Source organism: Balaenoptera borealis, assembly GCF_965194805.1.
Source record: "Balaenoptera borealis genome assembly, chromosome: 3".
Classification (NCBI taxonomy): domain Eukaryota; kingdom Metazoa; phylum Chordata; class Mammalia; order Artiodactyla; family Balaenopteridae; genus Balaenoptera; species Balaenoptera borealis.
In genome coordinates this window covers 104243918-104262712 of record NC_138866.1, presented here as the reverse complement: position 1 = coordinate 104262712, position 18795 = coordinate 104243918, and the positions used below count along the sequence as shown (strand labels likewise).

Sequence of the window (18795 nt, the reverse complement as noted above, 5' to 3'; positions counted from 1 at the left end):
TTTAGCATGCAGTGGGACAGTTTAATCCTGAAGGAGGTCTCAGATGTTCAGCAGTCTTGGTCAAACAAGAATTCCAAAACCCTGTAGCTAATCTAGAAAATCTATTTCTCGTGTGAGATACCTTGGATCAAACCAATTGGTTCCAGGACCAAATTCTAAACAATTTCAAGCCTGGCCTGATGGCATCTGAGTCAGGTTGAATACTATGAGATTCTCCAAGATGGGCTCAGAATGCCAGGGGGCCTAGAGCTGACAAGTGTCTGCAGGATATGCTGGGTCATCAGCCTGTGAAAAAGGACTGTGCAGGAGTTGCCGTCCTGCAGTGTGCTGCTGACATCAAGAGGCAGGGAGCTGGGCTGGGCTACTCGGAAAAGGCTGGTTGTTCAGGTCTATGCGTGTGTGTGTGTGTGTGTGTGTATTGCCTTACTGACTCCCCACTCTTCTAGCCTCTCAGCAGAGGTGTGACTGCTCTCCCACCACTTCAATAGGTTAAAGGATAGGAGGACTGTAGGTTCCTAACTCCTCCTGTTCCCCAGGAACATAGGTTCATTTCTAGTTATTAGGATACATATTTTTCTATATACTTTTCATGTTAGTATTCTAAAGATAATGTAAACTTAGGTTCAGCATCTTAGTCCTTCAGATTATTATTGTGTGCACATTATACTGAATGCACTCCAGATGAAGGGGGTGATGACTGAACTGAATGTGTATGTACCCTAGGACATATTTTATTCGTGTGTTTATCAGGACCTTTTGTATCTATGGTGTTATGCCAGGAATATGAAGATGAAAAGACAGATTCTGTCTTGTGGTAGAAGCAGAAAGTAGAGCTTATAAAACACTGAGACAAACAGGATACTCCAGCCTCCTGGGAGTGTGTAAGAGTTCTATAGTTTTATTTGGGAAAATCAGGTGCATCCTCACAGAAGAAGTGAAGATGGTCTGCAGGACTTGGCATTTAAAATTTATGTGTACTGTCAACTTGCTTAATTTATAATTCTTTATTAAGAGTGATGAGAAAATTAAAAGTCTGTTTTATAAGGAACATAGCCTTTTTGAAATTTATTTTTTAATTTACATACAGTGAAAATTATTTGGGTCCACAGTTCTGCAAGTTTTAGCATATGCACAGTTGTGTAACCTTCACCAAGCTCAGGATACAGAATGATTTCATTACCCCAAACCTTTTCTCATGTTGCCTATGTAGTCATACCCTTCCCTCCTCCTGACTCCTAGAAGCCACTGTATCTTGCATTTTCCAGTATGTCATATAAATGAGATTATACATTATGTTACCTTTTGGGTCTTGCTTCTTCCACTTAGCACAGTGCCTTCAGATTTAACTACTGAATATGTTGTTGAGTGTTTCAGTAGTTCTTTCCTTTTTATTGCTGAGTAGTGTTCCATAGTATAGATTTACTGCAGTTTATCCATTCACCAGTTGAAGTTGAGGGACATTTCGGTTGTTTATGTTTGGGGCAATTACGTGAATGCAGCTTTGATCAATTTTATCGTACAGGTTTTTGCATGAACATAGATTTTCATTTCTATTGAGTAAATATTTAAGGTGAGAATGCAGTAAGTGTGTATATAATTTTATAAGAAATTGCCAAGTTATTTTCCAAAGTGACTGTACCAATTTGCATTCCCATCAGCAGTGTTTGAGAGTTCCAGGTACCCCACATCCTCATCAGTTTATGGCTTGTCTTTTCATTCTCTTAACAGTTTTTTTTTCAAGAGCAGAAGTTTTTTTGTTTTGATGGAAGCCAATTTACAATATTTTTCCTTGACAGATTGTGTTTTTTATGTCCTATCTAAGAACTCTTTGCCTAACCCAGGTCACAAAGATTTTTCTATGTTTTCTTCTAAAGGTTTTATAGTTTTGTGTTTCACATTTAGTTCTGTGACCCATTTTGAGTTAATTTTTACATAAGGTTTTAGGTGTAGGTCAAGGTGCTTTTAATGTTACAGGCACTGTCCTAAGCGCTTTACACCCAATACCTGATGAATTCATAAAAATTCTTTTAAGAATCCTATTTGACATAACAGAATGTGTTTATGAAGTATAAGTAGGGAATTCCCTGGCGGTCCAGTGGTTAGGACTCAGTGCTTTCACTGACGTGGGCCCAGGTTCAATCCATGGTTGGGGAACAGGCTGCACATACAAGCTGCCTGGTGAGGCCAAAAAAAAAAAAAAGTAACTTGCTCTGGGTTATACAGTAAGGAGTGATATAGCCAAAATTACGTTAATCTTCTCAGGGAGATAAGAGGCAGAGGTTTTTTTGATGTAATTAAGGGGTAGGTGGTGATGTGGTTCACTGAGTTTACTTAAGAAACCTTTATCAAGTGCCTGTTGTATACAGGCCACTGTTCTAGCAATATACAGACGAGTAAGACATGTCTCTAAACTCAAGTAATTTACAGTTTAGGTTAAAAGTGACTGGGGACTTGAATAAATTGCAAAGGTAGAGCATTTCTGAAACCAATTCTTTTTTTTTTAATTTTTATTTATTTATTATTTTTGGCTGTGTTGGGTCTTCGTTTCTGTGCGAGGGCTTTCTCTAGTTGCGGCGAGTGGGGGCCACTCTTCATCGTGGTGCGCGGGCCTCTCACTGTCGCAGCCTCTCTTGTTGCGGAGCACAGGCTCCAGACGCGCAGGCTCAGTAGTTGTGGCTCACGGGCCCAGTTGCTCCGCGGCATGTGGGATCCTCCCAGACCAGGGCTCGAACCCGTGTCCCCTGCATTGGCAGGCAGATTGTCAACCACTGCGCCACCAGGGAAGCCCCCCTGAAACCAATTCTTAGTATGAGTTAAGAGAATTGTTGAACAGCACTGAGTGGCCCAGATGACAGTGGGGACTCAACGAGCTTTGTGTCATTCTTTCCAGACAGAGAAATTGAGTTCGGGGAGTGCCAAGTCTGGCATTTGCCAGGATAGGCTTGATAAAATATCAAAGAAGCAAAGAATTCTCAGATGTTATTAAAGGTATCTTTCAATATGGATACAGTAGGAATAGACAGAAAAATAATCTAGTCTGTGGGAAATTTGCATATAGCAGCTATGTCTGAAAGTCCCTGTTCCCAACTTTGTTACAAAGTTTCCACCCTTCATTTTGTTTATATTTATTTGGACACATTTTGATTTAAACATTTCCTTTGAAAAGCAAATGTATACCTCTTAGCACCTGGTTGTCAGAATTGCCATAGATTCAAGCAGGATACTAAATTCACTGGAAGTCAGATAATAAACCACTTATACAATAGCTGTTGCATGCTCAGTATAGATTTTAAAAAAGAGGTCGATATGCAAGATGTAATGATCACATTACATTGTTTTTATTAAACAGATGAATTGTTTTCTGTAAAATAACTTTTAAAAAGTTCAAATAGCTTCTTGCCTAGTCTTAAGGCTATAGTAAGTTGTCAACTTCTGTTTGAAACTTGTACCTTGGTTGATTTTTATCTCAGTAAGTAAAGCATCAGTTACCCTGGTTTGATTAAATGCTGGATCAGGTCTCTTGTTTACTTCCTGTTGGTTGCAGGTCAGTCTTCACGTTTGAAGACTCAAAGTGAATTGAACCTGATGAGGTAAGAAGTTATAACTATGTTTTGATTAGTAAATCCTGGAGTAGACAAATGCATGATTTGAAAGACCAGTTTCATAGAAATAAACTTTAAGCTAATATACATACAACTCCATAACTAACTCTGAAATTGTGGACATTTGAGTGTTTGAGATAGAAATCTCCTCGTTTCCTTGATGAGCTATTTATAGATTTCTCCAGAGCTACTGATTGGTGACTTAGAGCCTTGGAAACAGCACAGAAGTATTGGAACATGACTGCTGGCCACTTAGGACTCCCCCAGGAGGGGTGGGGTGGTAGCAACTGGTTTAGTCCTTGACCCGCTGAGGCCTCCAGATCCCCTGACTGCTGTGCAGCGTTAGGACCACCAGCGTAAACCCTGCGTTCAGGTTCTCACCGACTGAAGTTTTTTCTGTTCAGTGAAAGACTATTTTAAATGTTAATTTACAAAAGAAAATTATGTTTTCTTACATTAGGGAATAGTTTGTGAACTTATTTTAAGTTACTGGATGGCTTGTCATTTCAGATTGTGTATTCATAATTTTTAGTTGGTTTTAACATCAACATGTATCAAGTATTTTATTCATTGCAACTTTTAAGAAGCATGAATGGCACAATAGTTTAATATTACAGTCATACATTTCCAAGGTGGAAACATTAATATGTTGGTTTCTGATCAAATGAAAGTTGGGAGAACATTTTCTTCTTAGCATTTTTTTTCCTCTTAGCATTTGGATCCTTTTTTTTCCTGACTGTAAATCATAGAAGCAAATGATTAAGTAGACAGGTGAAGAGGAGGAAGTCACAAATAAAATAGGCACTTATATTTATTGTGTTTGCAAGGTTGTTTTTGAGGACGGTGCATGTTTCTTGAGACCTTGTTTCTTGCCTATTTTATAGAGCTCTGGCCTCTTAACAGCACTGCTTTAATGACTTCTTGTGGGGCTCTTGGTTTATGTTAGCACTGACTGGGGAGGGAAGAGAGAGGTCAGGTTTCACAAGAAGGCTGTAGACTTGTAAAATCATACCTAACTGGCAGAAATGAAGTCCACATCAAGGAGAAATCGAGATTTGCATAAGAATACAAGATATTTTGCCTTGTAAATAAGTACGGAATGTTTTGATAATGCCGAAAACAGTTTGTCTAAAGTTTTAGGGGGGACTTAATACTCATTGTAAAGGATGTATTCATTTACTCAGCTTAACACCACACTTAAAAAAATTAAAATAGAAAAACAAATACTTCCTGAGAAACAAAGTTTAAGACTGTCATGATATATTTGTGCATGCTTTTCTGAAGTTTCTAAGTTTTGATACAAATTTTTAAGTAATTTTTTTTTTATTGAAAAGTGGTTTTTATTCAGATGTTCTTTTTCTCATCATTTTTCACATTGAAGGCACTGATTGGGGAGGGAACCAAGCATCCATAGATCATGGGTGATAGCTACCCAAAGAATGATACGCTCAAAGTACTAAAAAGGCAGATAAAAATTAAGGATGAGGGATTTTTTTTTTTGGCCTCATTGCGCAGCATGTGGGATCTTATTAGTTCCCTGACCAGAAATCAAGCCTATGCCCCCTGCAGTGGAAGCACGGAGTCTTAACCACTGGACTGCCAGGGAAGTCCCAGGATGAGGGATTTTATCAGGTAGTTGAGCAATGGTAGAAAATGTATGCAGACTCTTCCTTCAATCTATGCACCGTAAGGCATATAAAATTTATTTTTAAATGTCATTAATTTTTCTTAATTATGTTGTTTTGTAGGAAAAAATTTAAGTACAAAATACATAATTCCACAGCTAGAGATCCTCTTGTAATCTAGCCCCTTATTATTTCATCATTGAAGTAGGGGATTTTATCCTCTTCAAATAATTTACTCACGTTAAAAATGGGAAAATTATTTCTGTTTTACTGCACTTTTAAAAAAATATGTTTATTTATTTATTTATCTTGGCTGCGTTGGGTCTTAGCTGCGGCATGCAGGATCTCCGTTGCGTCTTGTGGGACCTTTCATCGCGGCACTTGGGCTTCTCTCTCGTCGTGGCACACGGGCTCCAGAGTACTTGGGTTCTGTAGCTGCGGCATGCAGGCTCTCTAGTTGCGGCACACGGGCTTAGTTGCCCCGTGGCATGTGGGGGTCTTAGTTCCCCGACCAGGCATTGTACCGGCGTCCCCTGCATTGGAAGGCAGATTGTTAACCACTGGACCACCAGGGAACTCCCTGTTTCTCTACACTTTATGTAACTTTATGTAAAAGCTACATAGTCTGGCTTAGTAGAAAAAGAAGAAAATTTAAAATCTTAGAATACCTCTACCTTTGTTAGGGCTTTAAAATTTATTTTTATTGTATAGTGGTCACTAACATCCTTTGTTTGACTTTCTTTAACTTATCGTTCTGAAAGCAAAACCAGTGTATTCATAGCAAGATATCCTGTAACTATTACTACTTCCGGTACCACTGCTAGGAGATTACTAGATGCCAAGCAGTGCCTAAGTACCTGCTTATGTTATTGTGTGTGTGTGTGTAAACATGTTTATGTATATATAATTTAATGTTATTCTTAAAATATTCTTATAAAGTATTATTATTATCCCCATTTTACTGGGGAATACTGAGGCATGGAGCTGGGTAACTTCTCAGGGGCACACAGCTCATGCATGCAAAGCTGTGATTCTAACCCAGACCTTTAGATTTTAATATCTGCACTCGTAACCTCAAGGCTATGCTGCTGCCCCACCTCCGTAAATTATGCCCTGTATCGTACTGGGTTTTTTCCTGATGTTCTTTAAACCAGCTAAGATTAAATTTTACCATAGTTTTAATATCCTTTACCTCAGTTTTCTAATGCCTTAATTTCTGTCATCAAGAAATGAAAATAAGTTAAGATTGGAAAAACAGTAAACACTATTTCTCCTAATCTCATTGCAACAGAGCCTCAGAAATAGGAAATCCTTTTCTCCACTAATTTTACATGTTATACATTGTTATTTTTATAGGCCACTATTACAAAAACTCATGCATATCTTTCTTTAAATCTTAACCACAGCCTAACATGTGAACCATTAGTTTAAAAATCAGGATGGGAACTTCCCTGGTAGTCCAGTGGTAAAGAATCCACCTTCCAATGCAGGAGACGTGGGTTCAATCCCTGGTCAGGGAACTAAGATCACACATGCTGTGGGGCAACTAAGTCCGCACGCCACAACTACTGAGCTCGTGCACCACAACTATTGAGCTCGTACGCCTCAACAAGGGAGCCCACACACCACAAACTACAGAGCGCACGTGCCCTGGAGCCCTCACGCCACAACTAGAGAGAGAAAACCTGCACACCACAACTAGAGAGAAGCCCGAGAGCCGCAACGAAGAGACCGCGTGCCACAACGAAAGATCCCACATGCCTCAACAAAAGATCCTGTGTGCCGCAGCTAAGACCCGACGCAGCCAAAAAAAATAAAGAAAATAAATTAAATAAATAAATATTTAAAAAAATTTTTATAACGTAAAAATGAAAACCAGGATGAATAGATATTTGAAACTGTTGACATTATTAATCCCTGTCCTCATTTTATAGTTTCCCAGTCTTCCTTAGCATGGCCAGTTTTTTTTCATTCTCATCAAATGAGGGTCTGTGATGCAGATTCATCGGTCCATCTGAACTCTCTTCCTACATCCTCTGTTCAGGCACCATAGTATCCCCCAAACTTCCAGGTGTGTAGGCCGGAAACCTCAGAACCACTCGGGTCTTTCCTCCTGTTTCCCTTGAACACCTTGTGGCCACATCGTGTTGTTCAATGCACAGCATCTTTTGTATGTGCCCTGCCTTCCATTCCCGTCATCTCTGCCATCATTGAAACCCACAGCTGGTCTCTCCTCCTCTTTCTAATGGCCTCTTAACAGGTCTCCCTGCCTCTAAGCACTATCTCTCTATAGGTATTTGACTGTTTGATGATCAAATGTGCATGGGCTTAGAACTAGGAGACTAATAATAAAGGAATAGCTAATATTCCCATGAGGTAAACTAGTTTTTTAAAAATAGATTTAAAAAAAGTACTTGATTCCTCCACGGGTTCGATCCCTGGTCCAGGAAGATCCCACATGCTGTGGAGCAGCTAAGCCCGTGTGCCACAACTACTGAGCCTGCGCTCTAGAGCCCATGAGCCACAACTACTGAGCCCGCATGCCACAGCTACTGAAGCCTGCACGCCTAGAGCCTGTGGTCTGCAACAAGAGAAGCCACCGCAATGAGAAGCCCGCGCACTGCAATGAAGAGTAGCCCCTACTCTCCACAACTAGAGAAAGCCTGTGTGCAGCAACGAAGACCCAACACAGTCAAAAATAAATAATAAATAAATAAAAGATCTAAAATACTTTAAAAAAATACTTGATTCCTAAATAAATTTTAGACTGATTCAATTTACATGCATATATCTATCTTTCCTATCTTTTGTGTGTGTGTGTGTGTTAACTTTTTTTTTTTAATTAATTAATTTATTTATTTATTTATGGCTGTGTTGGGTCTTCGTTTCTGTGCGAGGGCTTTCTCTAGTTGTGGCAAGCAGGGGCCATTCTTCATCGCGGTGCGCGGGCCTCTCACTATCGTGGCCTCTCTTGTTGCGGAGCACAGGCTCCAGACGCGCAGGCTCAGTAGTTGTGGCCCACGGGCCCAGCTGCTCCACGGCACGTGGGATCCTCCCAGACCAGGGCTCGAACCCGTGTCCCCTGCATTGGCAGGCAGATTCTCAACCACTGTGCCACCAGGGAAGCCCTATCTTTCCTATCTTTAACAGATTCCTAGAAATGGAAATAATACTGCTTGAGATGAGAGCCATAGTTTCAAAATCCTAGTACACCAGAGTTTAAAGGTGTTATTTGTTTTAGAAATTTGGGAATTTAACACATATTCTTACCCAGCTAGAAAGCCAGTGCATATGAACCTCTATTTGAGCAGTAGAATTGCTTGGAAGTAGAACCAGTAAGTTTTACCTTCCACAGAAAGTTTGAGAATCTCAAGCTTTTACTGAGAAAATTCACATGGGATCTTTGGAGATTACCTGGATTCAGATCGCACCCTCACCTCACTGGCTGCAGAACCTTAAGGAAGTTGCTAATCTCCTTGTGTCTCAGTTTCCTGAACTGAAAACTGGGGTAATAATAGTTGTGAGGATTAAATAAACTAGAATATGTAATGTACTTAACGTGCTGCCTTGCAATAAAGTATATGTTAAGCTATAGTTATTTCTGTCATCATTATAACCTCTGTTCTGTGCTTTCATAATATTCCATAATTTTCCTTCATAGCATTTATCACAGTTTGAAATTACTATATACTTGCATAGGTATTTAGTTAAATGCCTTTCTCCATTGCTAGACAAAGATCCCTGAGGGTAGAGCCTCTGTTAGTTTTGTTCATCATTGGATCCTTGGCATCTTGAACATACTAGGCACTGAATAAACAATTGTTGAATGAATGAATTTGGAAGAGATTACTTTAGTCTAAAATTGTTCTAAAATAAGTGTGATTAAAATCTTTTTCTGGAATAGGGAGACAGTTAATCTGGCCCATTATTTTATGAATAATTGCTTGATTCAAAGCCTGTCAGCATGGGTTAACTATACATTAAATGAATGGTTTGATTATAAAATAGTGGGATTGATGTTAATATATGACTCATGGAGATTAACTTCTTTGTGTCGTAGTTATAATGTATACCTTTAATAGCATAAATATTCACTTTTTAATGTAACTATTTTACACTGACTATTTAAATACTGTTGCATGCTTACCATATAAATAGTTTGGGAGTAATTGATGCCAAACTACTTCTTTTTTTGGTGAGGGGGGGTTGTTAAAAGCCTGCTGACAAATCTCATTTGTTGAGAATGTACCCAGTGAAAAAGAGTTAAAAATATATAGTTAGTAGAAAGAAAAATATCGGTTCCTTTCGATGTAACAAAGATGTATACGTGCATTCAGTTTTTCTAGTAATTAGGCTAAGCAGTTTAAAGATTTAGAAGGAGGGTGACTAAGACAATGCTTCTGGACAGCATTTAAAATTGAATCACATTCTTTGTGAGACTGTGTTGTTCATGGTGGTTTTAGCAGTAATGGTTTGACTTACAAGAGCATTTGAATTGATAGATGGAAGCCACTTACGAGTCAAATGCAGCCCATATCAAACACTGTTGTATGTCTGGAGGATGTTTGTGAAAGGGGAAGAGGGAAAATGAGAGCAGGGAGACCAGACAAGAGACAGTTATAGTGATTCCATGGAGAGATGTTGGGACAGGGATACAGGAATGGGTTTAATATATGTTTAGGAGTTAACATCAGTGGGAAGTGGTGATTGATTGAAGAGAGTGCAGGGTGAGTCGCTGCACAGTGGTGTGACCGACTGAGGTAGAGATACAGGCTGGGAGGAAAGAAGATGATTTCATTTGGGACACGATGAGTTTGAAGTACGTTTTATAACTTCCAGGTGAAGAAGTCCAGTAGGCAGTAGGAGCCATGGGTATGAAGCTGTGAGCGTGGTGATCTAAGCTGGAGATGTATTCTGGGGACTCCGAAGCAACAGATGGATGTAGTTGAAAACTAAAAGTGGATGAGATCACCCAAGGAGAATGTGGAGAGAGAAAAGAACAGAGAACTCTAGGAGGGAGGGCAGGAGGAGGAGGGAGAGCCTCAGAGGGAGTGAGAGAAATAGGAGTGCACAGTGTCATAGACACTCTTTCAATAAAATAATAGGGGAAGAAGGCACATTAGATGTTTGAGGCATCGCATCAGAGAGGAAGCAGGGGAGACAGCTAGAACTGACTATTTTTTAGGGAAGTTTTGATGCCATGGGGAAGAGAGAGAGTGGGTAGCTGCTCGAGGAATTTGTGTTGTAAAGAGAGGCCTGGAGTTTTGTTCTCTTTGAGTTTTGAGTTTGGGAGAGAATCACTTCTTAAAAAATTATTTATTTATTCATCCATTCATTCATTCATTCTGCTCTGGGTCTTAATTGCGGCACACGGGATCTTCCCTGTGGCACGTGGGCTCTTAGTTGCGACACGCATGTGGGATCTAGTTCCCCACCAGGGATGGAACCCGGGACCCCTCTGCATTGGGAGCGCAGAGTCTTACCCACTGGACCACCAGGGAAGTCCTTAATCACTTTTATAAGCTGAAGGAAGGAGTCAGGAGAAGAAGATTTTAAATATGCAGGAGAGAGAAATAAAAAACACAGATATATCAGGTTCCCAGAGGCGAGGGCAGAGGAAGTGGGTGGCACCCAGATGGAGGAGTTACAAAAGGAAAAAAGGAACTTATTTTTATGGTTGAGTCATGTTGGCCTCTTTCTCTTCAGTCTCAGAGGTACTGATGAAAATCCCAAGGAATATCTGGTTTGGTCTTCTCTGGGCAAAATCATTTTGCCAGCAGGTTGGTTCAGAAGAGACCAAGAAGTTAGACATGTTAAGTATAAAGGTGTTCTTGAGGATTTAAAAAAAAAATCTTTATACAGTACTTGCTTCATAACTTGCTGAAAACCAGAGTGGGATCAAGAAATAGTCTTACTTGATGGATGTATTAACTAACCTTATTGTGGTCGTCATTTCCCAATATATACATGTATCAGACCTCAGACTTACACAGTGTTGTACACCTTAAACTTACACAATGCTGTTTATCAATTATATCTCAATAAAGCTGGAAGGAGGGGGAAAGAAACTAGATTAAAGATTGCCTAGGGCTGGGGTGGGGAGGGGGGTGGGAAGATTAGGGAGTGATAACTGAAGGATATGGGATTTCTTTCTGAAGTGATGAAAATATTCTAGAATTGATTATAGGGATGGTCACAAGCTCTGTGAATATACTAAAACCCATCAAATTGTATACTTTAAATGGGTGAATTATGGAATGTAAATCACATGCAATGTGAATTATATCTCAGTAAAGTTGTTTCATACACACACACACACACACACACACACCACCAAAAATAAATAAAATTCCTTGCTGTATTACAGGATACATCCATTTATGTTTTAGTTCTCAGACTTTTGTGACTCCAAAGTTCTAGCCCATTTGACCTAAAGGGCAAAATTAGTTTAGTTTTTATAGTAAAAAATGCTTAGGAGTTTCATAGACTTATTTGTCTGGGAAAGAGAGGGAATTGCTCAAAGTAAAGGTAGTGGTTCAGAGGCATCATATTGTTTGATTGATTAGATGAGATTCAGAGTGAAAACAACTCTCAAGTGCCTAAGTGGTTGGAGGGAAGTTACTCAAGGCAAGAGTGATTATATTGTTCTCAGTAATCACAACACTGATAAAAAGTTTTATAATATATAAAAAGCCCTCACTATGTTGGTTTATTTAATCTTTATAAAAATCCTTTAAGAGAGGAGGGACAGATATTTGTTTTTAAAAATAATACACTAGGGCTTCCCTGGTGGCGCAGTGGTTGAGAATCTGCCTGCCAATGCAGGGGACACGGGTTCGAGCCCTGGTCTGGGAGGATCCCACGTGCCGTGGAGCAGCTGGGCCCGTGGGCCACAGTTGCTGAGCCTGCGCGTCTGGAGCCTGTGCTCCGCGACAGGAGAGGCCGCGATGGTGAGAGGCCCGCGCACCGCGATGAAGAGTGACCCCCACTTGCCGCAACTAGAGAAAGCCCTCGCACAGAAACGAAGACTCAACACAGTCATAAATAAATAAATAAATAAATAAATAAAAGAACATGAATTTCTTTAAAAAAAATAATAATAATAATACACTAAAGTATGGGGGGTTGTTTAGAGTTATAGCAAACAAAATAATAAAAAGCATTATTTTCTTCTCATCCCAAGCCTTGGTATTTATACCTGGGAAACTCCCTACATTTCTGGTTACTTTGTTTAAAGACCTAAAAGAATTGGAAAACAGTTTTTAAATTTCAGTTTAATTCAACAAGTATTGTTTTAGTGCCGAGCTCTGTGCCATTCCTCGACTTAAGGGATCCTGCAAAGAATATGACCCACTACTCAGCCTCATTGAGCTCAGAGTGTAGAATGGGAGAAAGACTTGTGAATAAGTGACTATAATACTGTGGGATAAAAGTAGCAATAAAGGTCTTCATTTTACAGAAGTAGAGAAAAAGGTCAGGAACAGCTTCCCAAAGGTTCAGACAAGAGAACAAGGCTTTAAATGATAATAGGATTTCATCAGCTGGACAAAGAGACCTAGGATATTTGAAAGAGAAGGAAAGCTCGTATAATGCTCAAAAGTGTGAAATATAGTATATTCAGAGAATTAGAAATAGTTCAGTGTCCGTGGAACATAATTTCAAGTGGTTGAATACAAAGTGACAGAGTTTTGCAGGGACTAAATAATTCATCAGTAACACAAATCAAATTTCTATTTTATGACCATCACTCTGGAAGGTAACTCTGTTGTCAGGACAGATCTCACCTAAGACACTCCAGCAAGACTTCCAGGCAGTAGGTGATAAGGACCTGAATAAAAAAGAGTACTATTAGGGATAGAGAGAAGTCAGATATGAGATGTATATTGATAGATAGAGATATGTCTCATATATATGTGTATCAGATAAAACATACTGAATTAGGTGCTTGATTCATTGTAATGGGGTAATGGAAGAAGAAATTGTTCAAATAGATGGGGTTGGAGGAACTACTGCTTTATGAAGAAAAGTTAAAACTATATTAGATATTTCAATCTGGGGAGGTAAATGCTGGGAAAGAGTAAGATAAAAATTCCCACTTTGAAGTCTGTAAATTGAATATAGGTGGGATTATCAATGACAACTAAAGCTAAAGGTCAGCTCCTCACACATGGAAAAAATAAATATGGAATCAATAAGAGCAATTAATAATTCATAAAGCAGGCATTAAACTTTTCAAAACTTAGGTCTTAATTCCCCCGAAATATGAATGTATTCGACAAAAGTTTAGTTAATTAAATGAAAGATAAGCTTACATTGTTGTTTGTAAATAGATTAATATCCTAGAAAGTGATTACAGAAGCAATTAAAAAGAAAAACTGTATTGATTTTGAGAGTTTGGTGTTCTTGAATAGTGATTCTTAAACATTTTAGTCTCACTCTTTATATGCTTAAAACTTTTTGAGGGCCTCAAAGAGCTTTTATTTATATAGGTTATATCTATTGATACTTTATTATTAGAAATCGAAACTTAGAAATTTTAAAAATATTCATTAATTAATCTTGAAATGAAAACATTGATCAATTATATATTAACATAACACATTTAATGAAAAATAACTATTTTCCAAAACGTTTTAGTGAGAGGAGTGACATTGTTTTACGTTTGCCCAAATCTCTTTAATTAGCTTAATAGAAGACAGCTGGATTCTCACACTGCATTAGGTCTGTTGCTTTATCACCCATCATGTAGCTTCTGGAAACACTATATACTCAACAGAAATGAAAGTGAAAAAGGCAAAGGATGATTATCATAAGAATGCTTTTGACCTTGTGGGTCCACTGACAACAGCAGTTTGAAAACCAGTGTTCTTAAAGAAGTAGGAATTTTTTGTTACATACATAAATAAAGTATTAATTTACCCCCACTCCACCCTTCTTGGAAGTAGATACTCCTAAGAATATTTTCACTTTTATTCACTGACTTTGTTCCATACCTCTAAAGGCCCGTGATTCATTTACAGATTAATGAAGTCAAGTCCAAGGCAGAATTTGTTAGTCTTCTGTGACCTTTTACCCTTCTCAGTCTAATGAAGCATAAGGCATCTAGCCCTTATTCCTTCTATTTTTCTTCATAATTTCTCATTTTATTGGTGAATTGTAGAGACATATATATTTTTTGAACTGGAGTTTGAGGATGGGGAGTAAGACTCTCATTGGGGCCCTTTCTTTATATCCTGGAAGACTTAGTAGAGGGAAGGCAAGCTACACTATTACCTGGAGTCTGGACTCCATCAAAATGTGAAACCATGGACATGATGACCAGTTCCTAGAGGCTTGCCTAGAATACTAAAGAAGAATTATCTAGAAAATATCAACACTTAAGACTTATTTAAATCTAAAGATAGTTTCTCGAGTCTGTGTACCTTTTTATTCATCAGACACATCATTTGTCTTTACTCTTTCCTCTCTCATTCTGCTCCATCAATACCAACCTCATTTGATTCCAAACATGGAGTGACATGTCTGTGTCTAATAAGAATCAAGTCTCTGTTTTCATTATACCTGTAGAATCTCTCCGTTCTCACTGCCACCACCCAGTTCTTTCACTGTGATTTAAACAGCCTGTTGGTCTTTTGATTTAAGGCTCTTTTTCTTCAATCCATCCTATCTAACAATACCTGATTAATTTTTCCCAGACGCTACTGTTATCATGACACTCCTTTGCTCAAAACTTTTCAGTGATGCCTTAATTTGTACCATGGTACAAATCTGTTTTATCTCTGCTCTCCTTCCACTTTTCCATGAACGCTTAATCTGATTTATTCTACAATAGTTAGTCCTGGCTGTTACCGTAGAATCTTGTGAACGCAGGCTGCACATTTCTTACTTCTGTGCTTGCCTTCACGTTACTCCTTTAACCTGGAATGTCCTTTTTTTCTCCTTCCATCTAAACCCAAAGGGTTCTTCAAAACTCAATTCACAACCAATCCCTGTAAAAGGTTTTTACCTGACTAATCTGTCTTTATTGATTTCCCTCTCCTCTGAAATACAATAGTGTTTGAGGTTTGTACTACACAGCTTAGTATATCATTACATACCATTGGTAATTGCTTATTTTTGTTTCAGTTATATTAATTTTTTTCTGAAATAGATCTAAGTTTCTTGAGATTTTCATTTTGGGAAAGACCAAACTCCTTTAGCTGGACAACTGCCCAGTGGTATTTCTAAAATTATTCCTTAATTTCTCTTTGTGCTTGTTAAGTTGAGTTGGCCTTATGTCTGGGCAGGAGTTCAAGTTTGATAAATAATATCTAGCATAATGTTATTTCCAAGTATAGTATGATAGTGCATGTACTTATTCTGAATTTGACAAACTTTACCTTATAGCTATTTCTGCATTTGAAGTTCAGCCCATTTCTACTGAGGTCCAAGAAGGTGGAGTTGCTAGATTTGCATGCAAGATTTCATCAAACCCTCCTGCAGTCATAACATGGGAATTAAATCGGACAACTCTACCTGTAACTATGGATAGGTAAATACAGCTTTTGTCTTTGAATACGATACAGGAATGACAAGGACTTCATCATAAAACTGTATATGGAGAAAGACCACTGTGGAGCTTATTTTCGTTTATGGTAACAATAACCAATTTCTTAAAGACATTTCAAACTTAGGCAAAGAATTAGATCATCAGTCTCTGGTACATGGGGCATAGTTCCTGGTTTTTTGGTTCAGATCAGAATTCAGATACTCTACCTTAGTGCTTTGTTCCTTTCCTCAAACATCTTTTCCAATCATGGGACCACCTGAGTACCTGGATGGCAGCCCAAGGATTTAGGAAACTGAATTACACTTTTACTGCTGGGAATAGTAGTGCTGGTGTAAGGGTCTCCCATATATGCAGTGGTGGTTGCCCACTTCCGTCTCTGCCTTCTGCTTACCAACCCCCTCTACACTACACACACACACACGCACACACGCGCGCATACACACACCTAGTGCTCTGAAGGTGGTCGGAGTTTAGGGGTCAACTTGGCAGCAACTTCAAAAGTTTGATTCCAATCCTGATGAGTAGCAATATTCCTTAGGAGGCAAAAATCATTTGCTGAAATGGTAGAGCTAAGATGGACAAAGTTATTCAAGGAAGAGCTTAAAAAAAAAACTTACATTCAGATATATCTTGGAGAATACATAGATATTAATAGGCAAAAAATCAGGTATTTGAAAAATATCATACTAAACTCTAGACCACCAGTTAGCTAAATGTAAGCTATAATGTGAAGTGAGATTCTGTGTAAAATTACACTGATAGATTTCACAAATCACATACAGCGGGGGTCCCCAACCCCCGGGCCATGGACCGTTATTACCTGCCTGTGGCCCGTTAGGAACCGGGCCGCACAGCAGGAGGTGAGCGGCAGGCGAGCAGCAAAGCTTCATCTGTATTTACAGCCGCTCCCCATCGCTCACATTACCGCCTGAGCTCCGCCTCCTGAGCAGCATTGGATTCCCATAGGAGCGCAAACCCTGCTGTGAACTGCACGTGAGGGATCTAGGTTGCACGTTCCTTATGAGAATCTAATGCCTGATGATCTGAGGTGGAGCCAAGGTGGTGGTGCTGGCACTGGGGAGCGGCTGCAAATACAGATTATCATTAGCAGAGAGGTTTGACTGCACAGAGACCATAATAAATCAGTTGCTTGCAGACTCATATCAGAACCCTATCAGTGGCAAGTGACAATTAAGTTGCGTCTTACAGACTGGACAGGACATAAGCAACACACTTCAGGTGTCACTGTCTCCCATCATCCCCAGATGGGACCATCTAGTTGCAGGAAAACAAGCTCAGGGCTCCCACTGATTCTGCATTATGGTGTGTTGTATAATTATTTAATTATATATTACAATGTAATAATAATAATAGAAATAAAGCACACAATAAATGTAACACGCTCGAATCATCCCTGGGGGGACTGGGGAAAAAATTGTCTTCCACAAAACTGGTCCTTAGTGCCAAAAAGGTTGAGGACTGCTGAGATACAGCATAATTACTTATGTTTTAGAGAGTTGTAGTAACCCAAATGAAAACAATTGAATCAAGCTAATATTTTTTAAAGTCTTTAAAGTATTATTGCATCTGGCATTTTTAAAAGGTTGAGTATATGAATTCTTATCATAGAATATATGTTAAGATAAAATATAAAATCTACTACAGAGAGTTTAATCTTCTTTCCTCTCATGACAGGGTAACTGCACTACCAACAGGAGTATTGCAGATCTATGATGTTGACCAAAAGGATGCTGGACATTACCGTTGTGTTGCTGCTACTGTAACCCACAGACGTAAAAGTATGGAGGCCTCGCTCACAGTGATTCCAGGTACCACACATAAGTTGATGTTTCAGTTTTTAATTGGCCCAGCTATTAATTTGCCTTCTCTGGCTATAATAGTATGCCATAAAGTAGTACTTTAATTACATTTAAATTTTATTGTAATCTATTTGGAAAATGATCATTTTTATCTATTTAAGCAACCTTCTTCTCTAACTTGTTTTATATGTTAATGTCAACATCTTTAAGAAAGATTGAATTTTTGTTTTGTAAATACTTCATTTTTGTTTTTAAAATATAAAATACAGAAAAGCTCAAAGAAGAATAATAATCATCTATTTCCACTAAAATTGTCCATTGTCAATAAAAATACATTTGTTTCCAGTTTGGGTTTTTCTGTTTGTTGTTTTAAGAAAAATTATAAATTACATTTGTAGAAATGATGCATGTTTTATTTTAAAGAGTAATGTCTGTAAAAGTAAAATAATTTTTTTTACATTAAACAGTGTAAAAAGTACAAAGATATATTTTTAAAATGTCCCTAGTTCCATATCCAGAGATTATCACTGTTAACATTAAGTGAACATAATTTCATATATTTTGCCATTCATAAATATAGTTAGAAGGGAAACTAGCTTGAGAGATGAATATGAAGAAAGAAATATTTATTTTATTAAAATGGAATTATACATAGATGCTAGTTTTTTATTTTTTAATAATTAAATTTACTTGAATGTAGTGGAAGAAAACCAGACCAAAAGACATTGTTGAACTTCACATGAGTGTTTACTCTTCACAAGAGATATTACTTCCTAAAAGATCCTTTAAGACTAAAAATTTTTTCAAAGAAACATTGAGACTGAAATTAAATTTTTAATGCCATGTTTTAATTTTAGGTGGTATCTGTTAGCTTCTTGGTATGAAGCACAAAGACAAAAGCACTCTCACACTTCTTTGTTCTCCCCACTGTCACATAAATTCCTAACAAGATTAGTGAAATCATTAAGTCAGTGTTTGAACCTCAATTAAAAGTGGATGATATGGAAACAACCTAAGTGTCCATCAACCAATGAATGGATAAATAAAATGTGTCTTATCCATTTAATTAAGTATTAATCTATTATTATTATTCAATAAAAAGAAATGAAGTACTGGTACATGCTACAGCTTAGATCAACCTTGAACATTATGCTAAGTGAAAAGCCAGTCCCAAAAGACCATATAATGTATGGTTCCTT

At 38.2% G+C, this 18795-nt stretch overlaps 1 protein-coding gene and 1 long non-coding RNA gene across 4 annotated transcripts in view; one reads left to right on the top strand and one right to left on the bottom strand.

Moving 5' to 3' along the window:
• Positions 1-18795, top strand: part of PRTG (protogenin) — a 135303-nt gene that overhangs the window by 39767 nt on the left and 76741 nt on the right. For all 3 annotated transcript variants that reach the window (XR_014243401.1, XM_082388010.1, XM_082388009.1), the window contains 2 exons: positions 15614-15758; positions 17472-17605. Coding sequence is in view for 2 of the 3 variants with exons in the window: in XM_082388010.1 (XP_082244136.1) it covers positions 15614-15758; positions 17472-17605 (279 nt within the window). In the remaining variant the exon portion in view is untranslated. The remainder of the gene's footprint in view (positions 1-15613; positions 15759-17471; positions 17606-18795) is intronic.
• Positions 2490-18795, bottom strand: part of LOC309626872 — a 174034-nt gene continuing 157728 nt past the window's right edge. Inside the window, exon 2 of the long non-coding RNA XR_014243463.1 lies at positions 2490-2589. This is a non-coding gene — a long non-coding RNA (uncharacterized lncRNA). The remainder of the gene's footprint in view (positions 2590-18795) is intronic.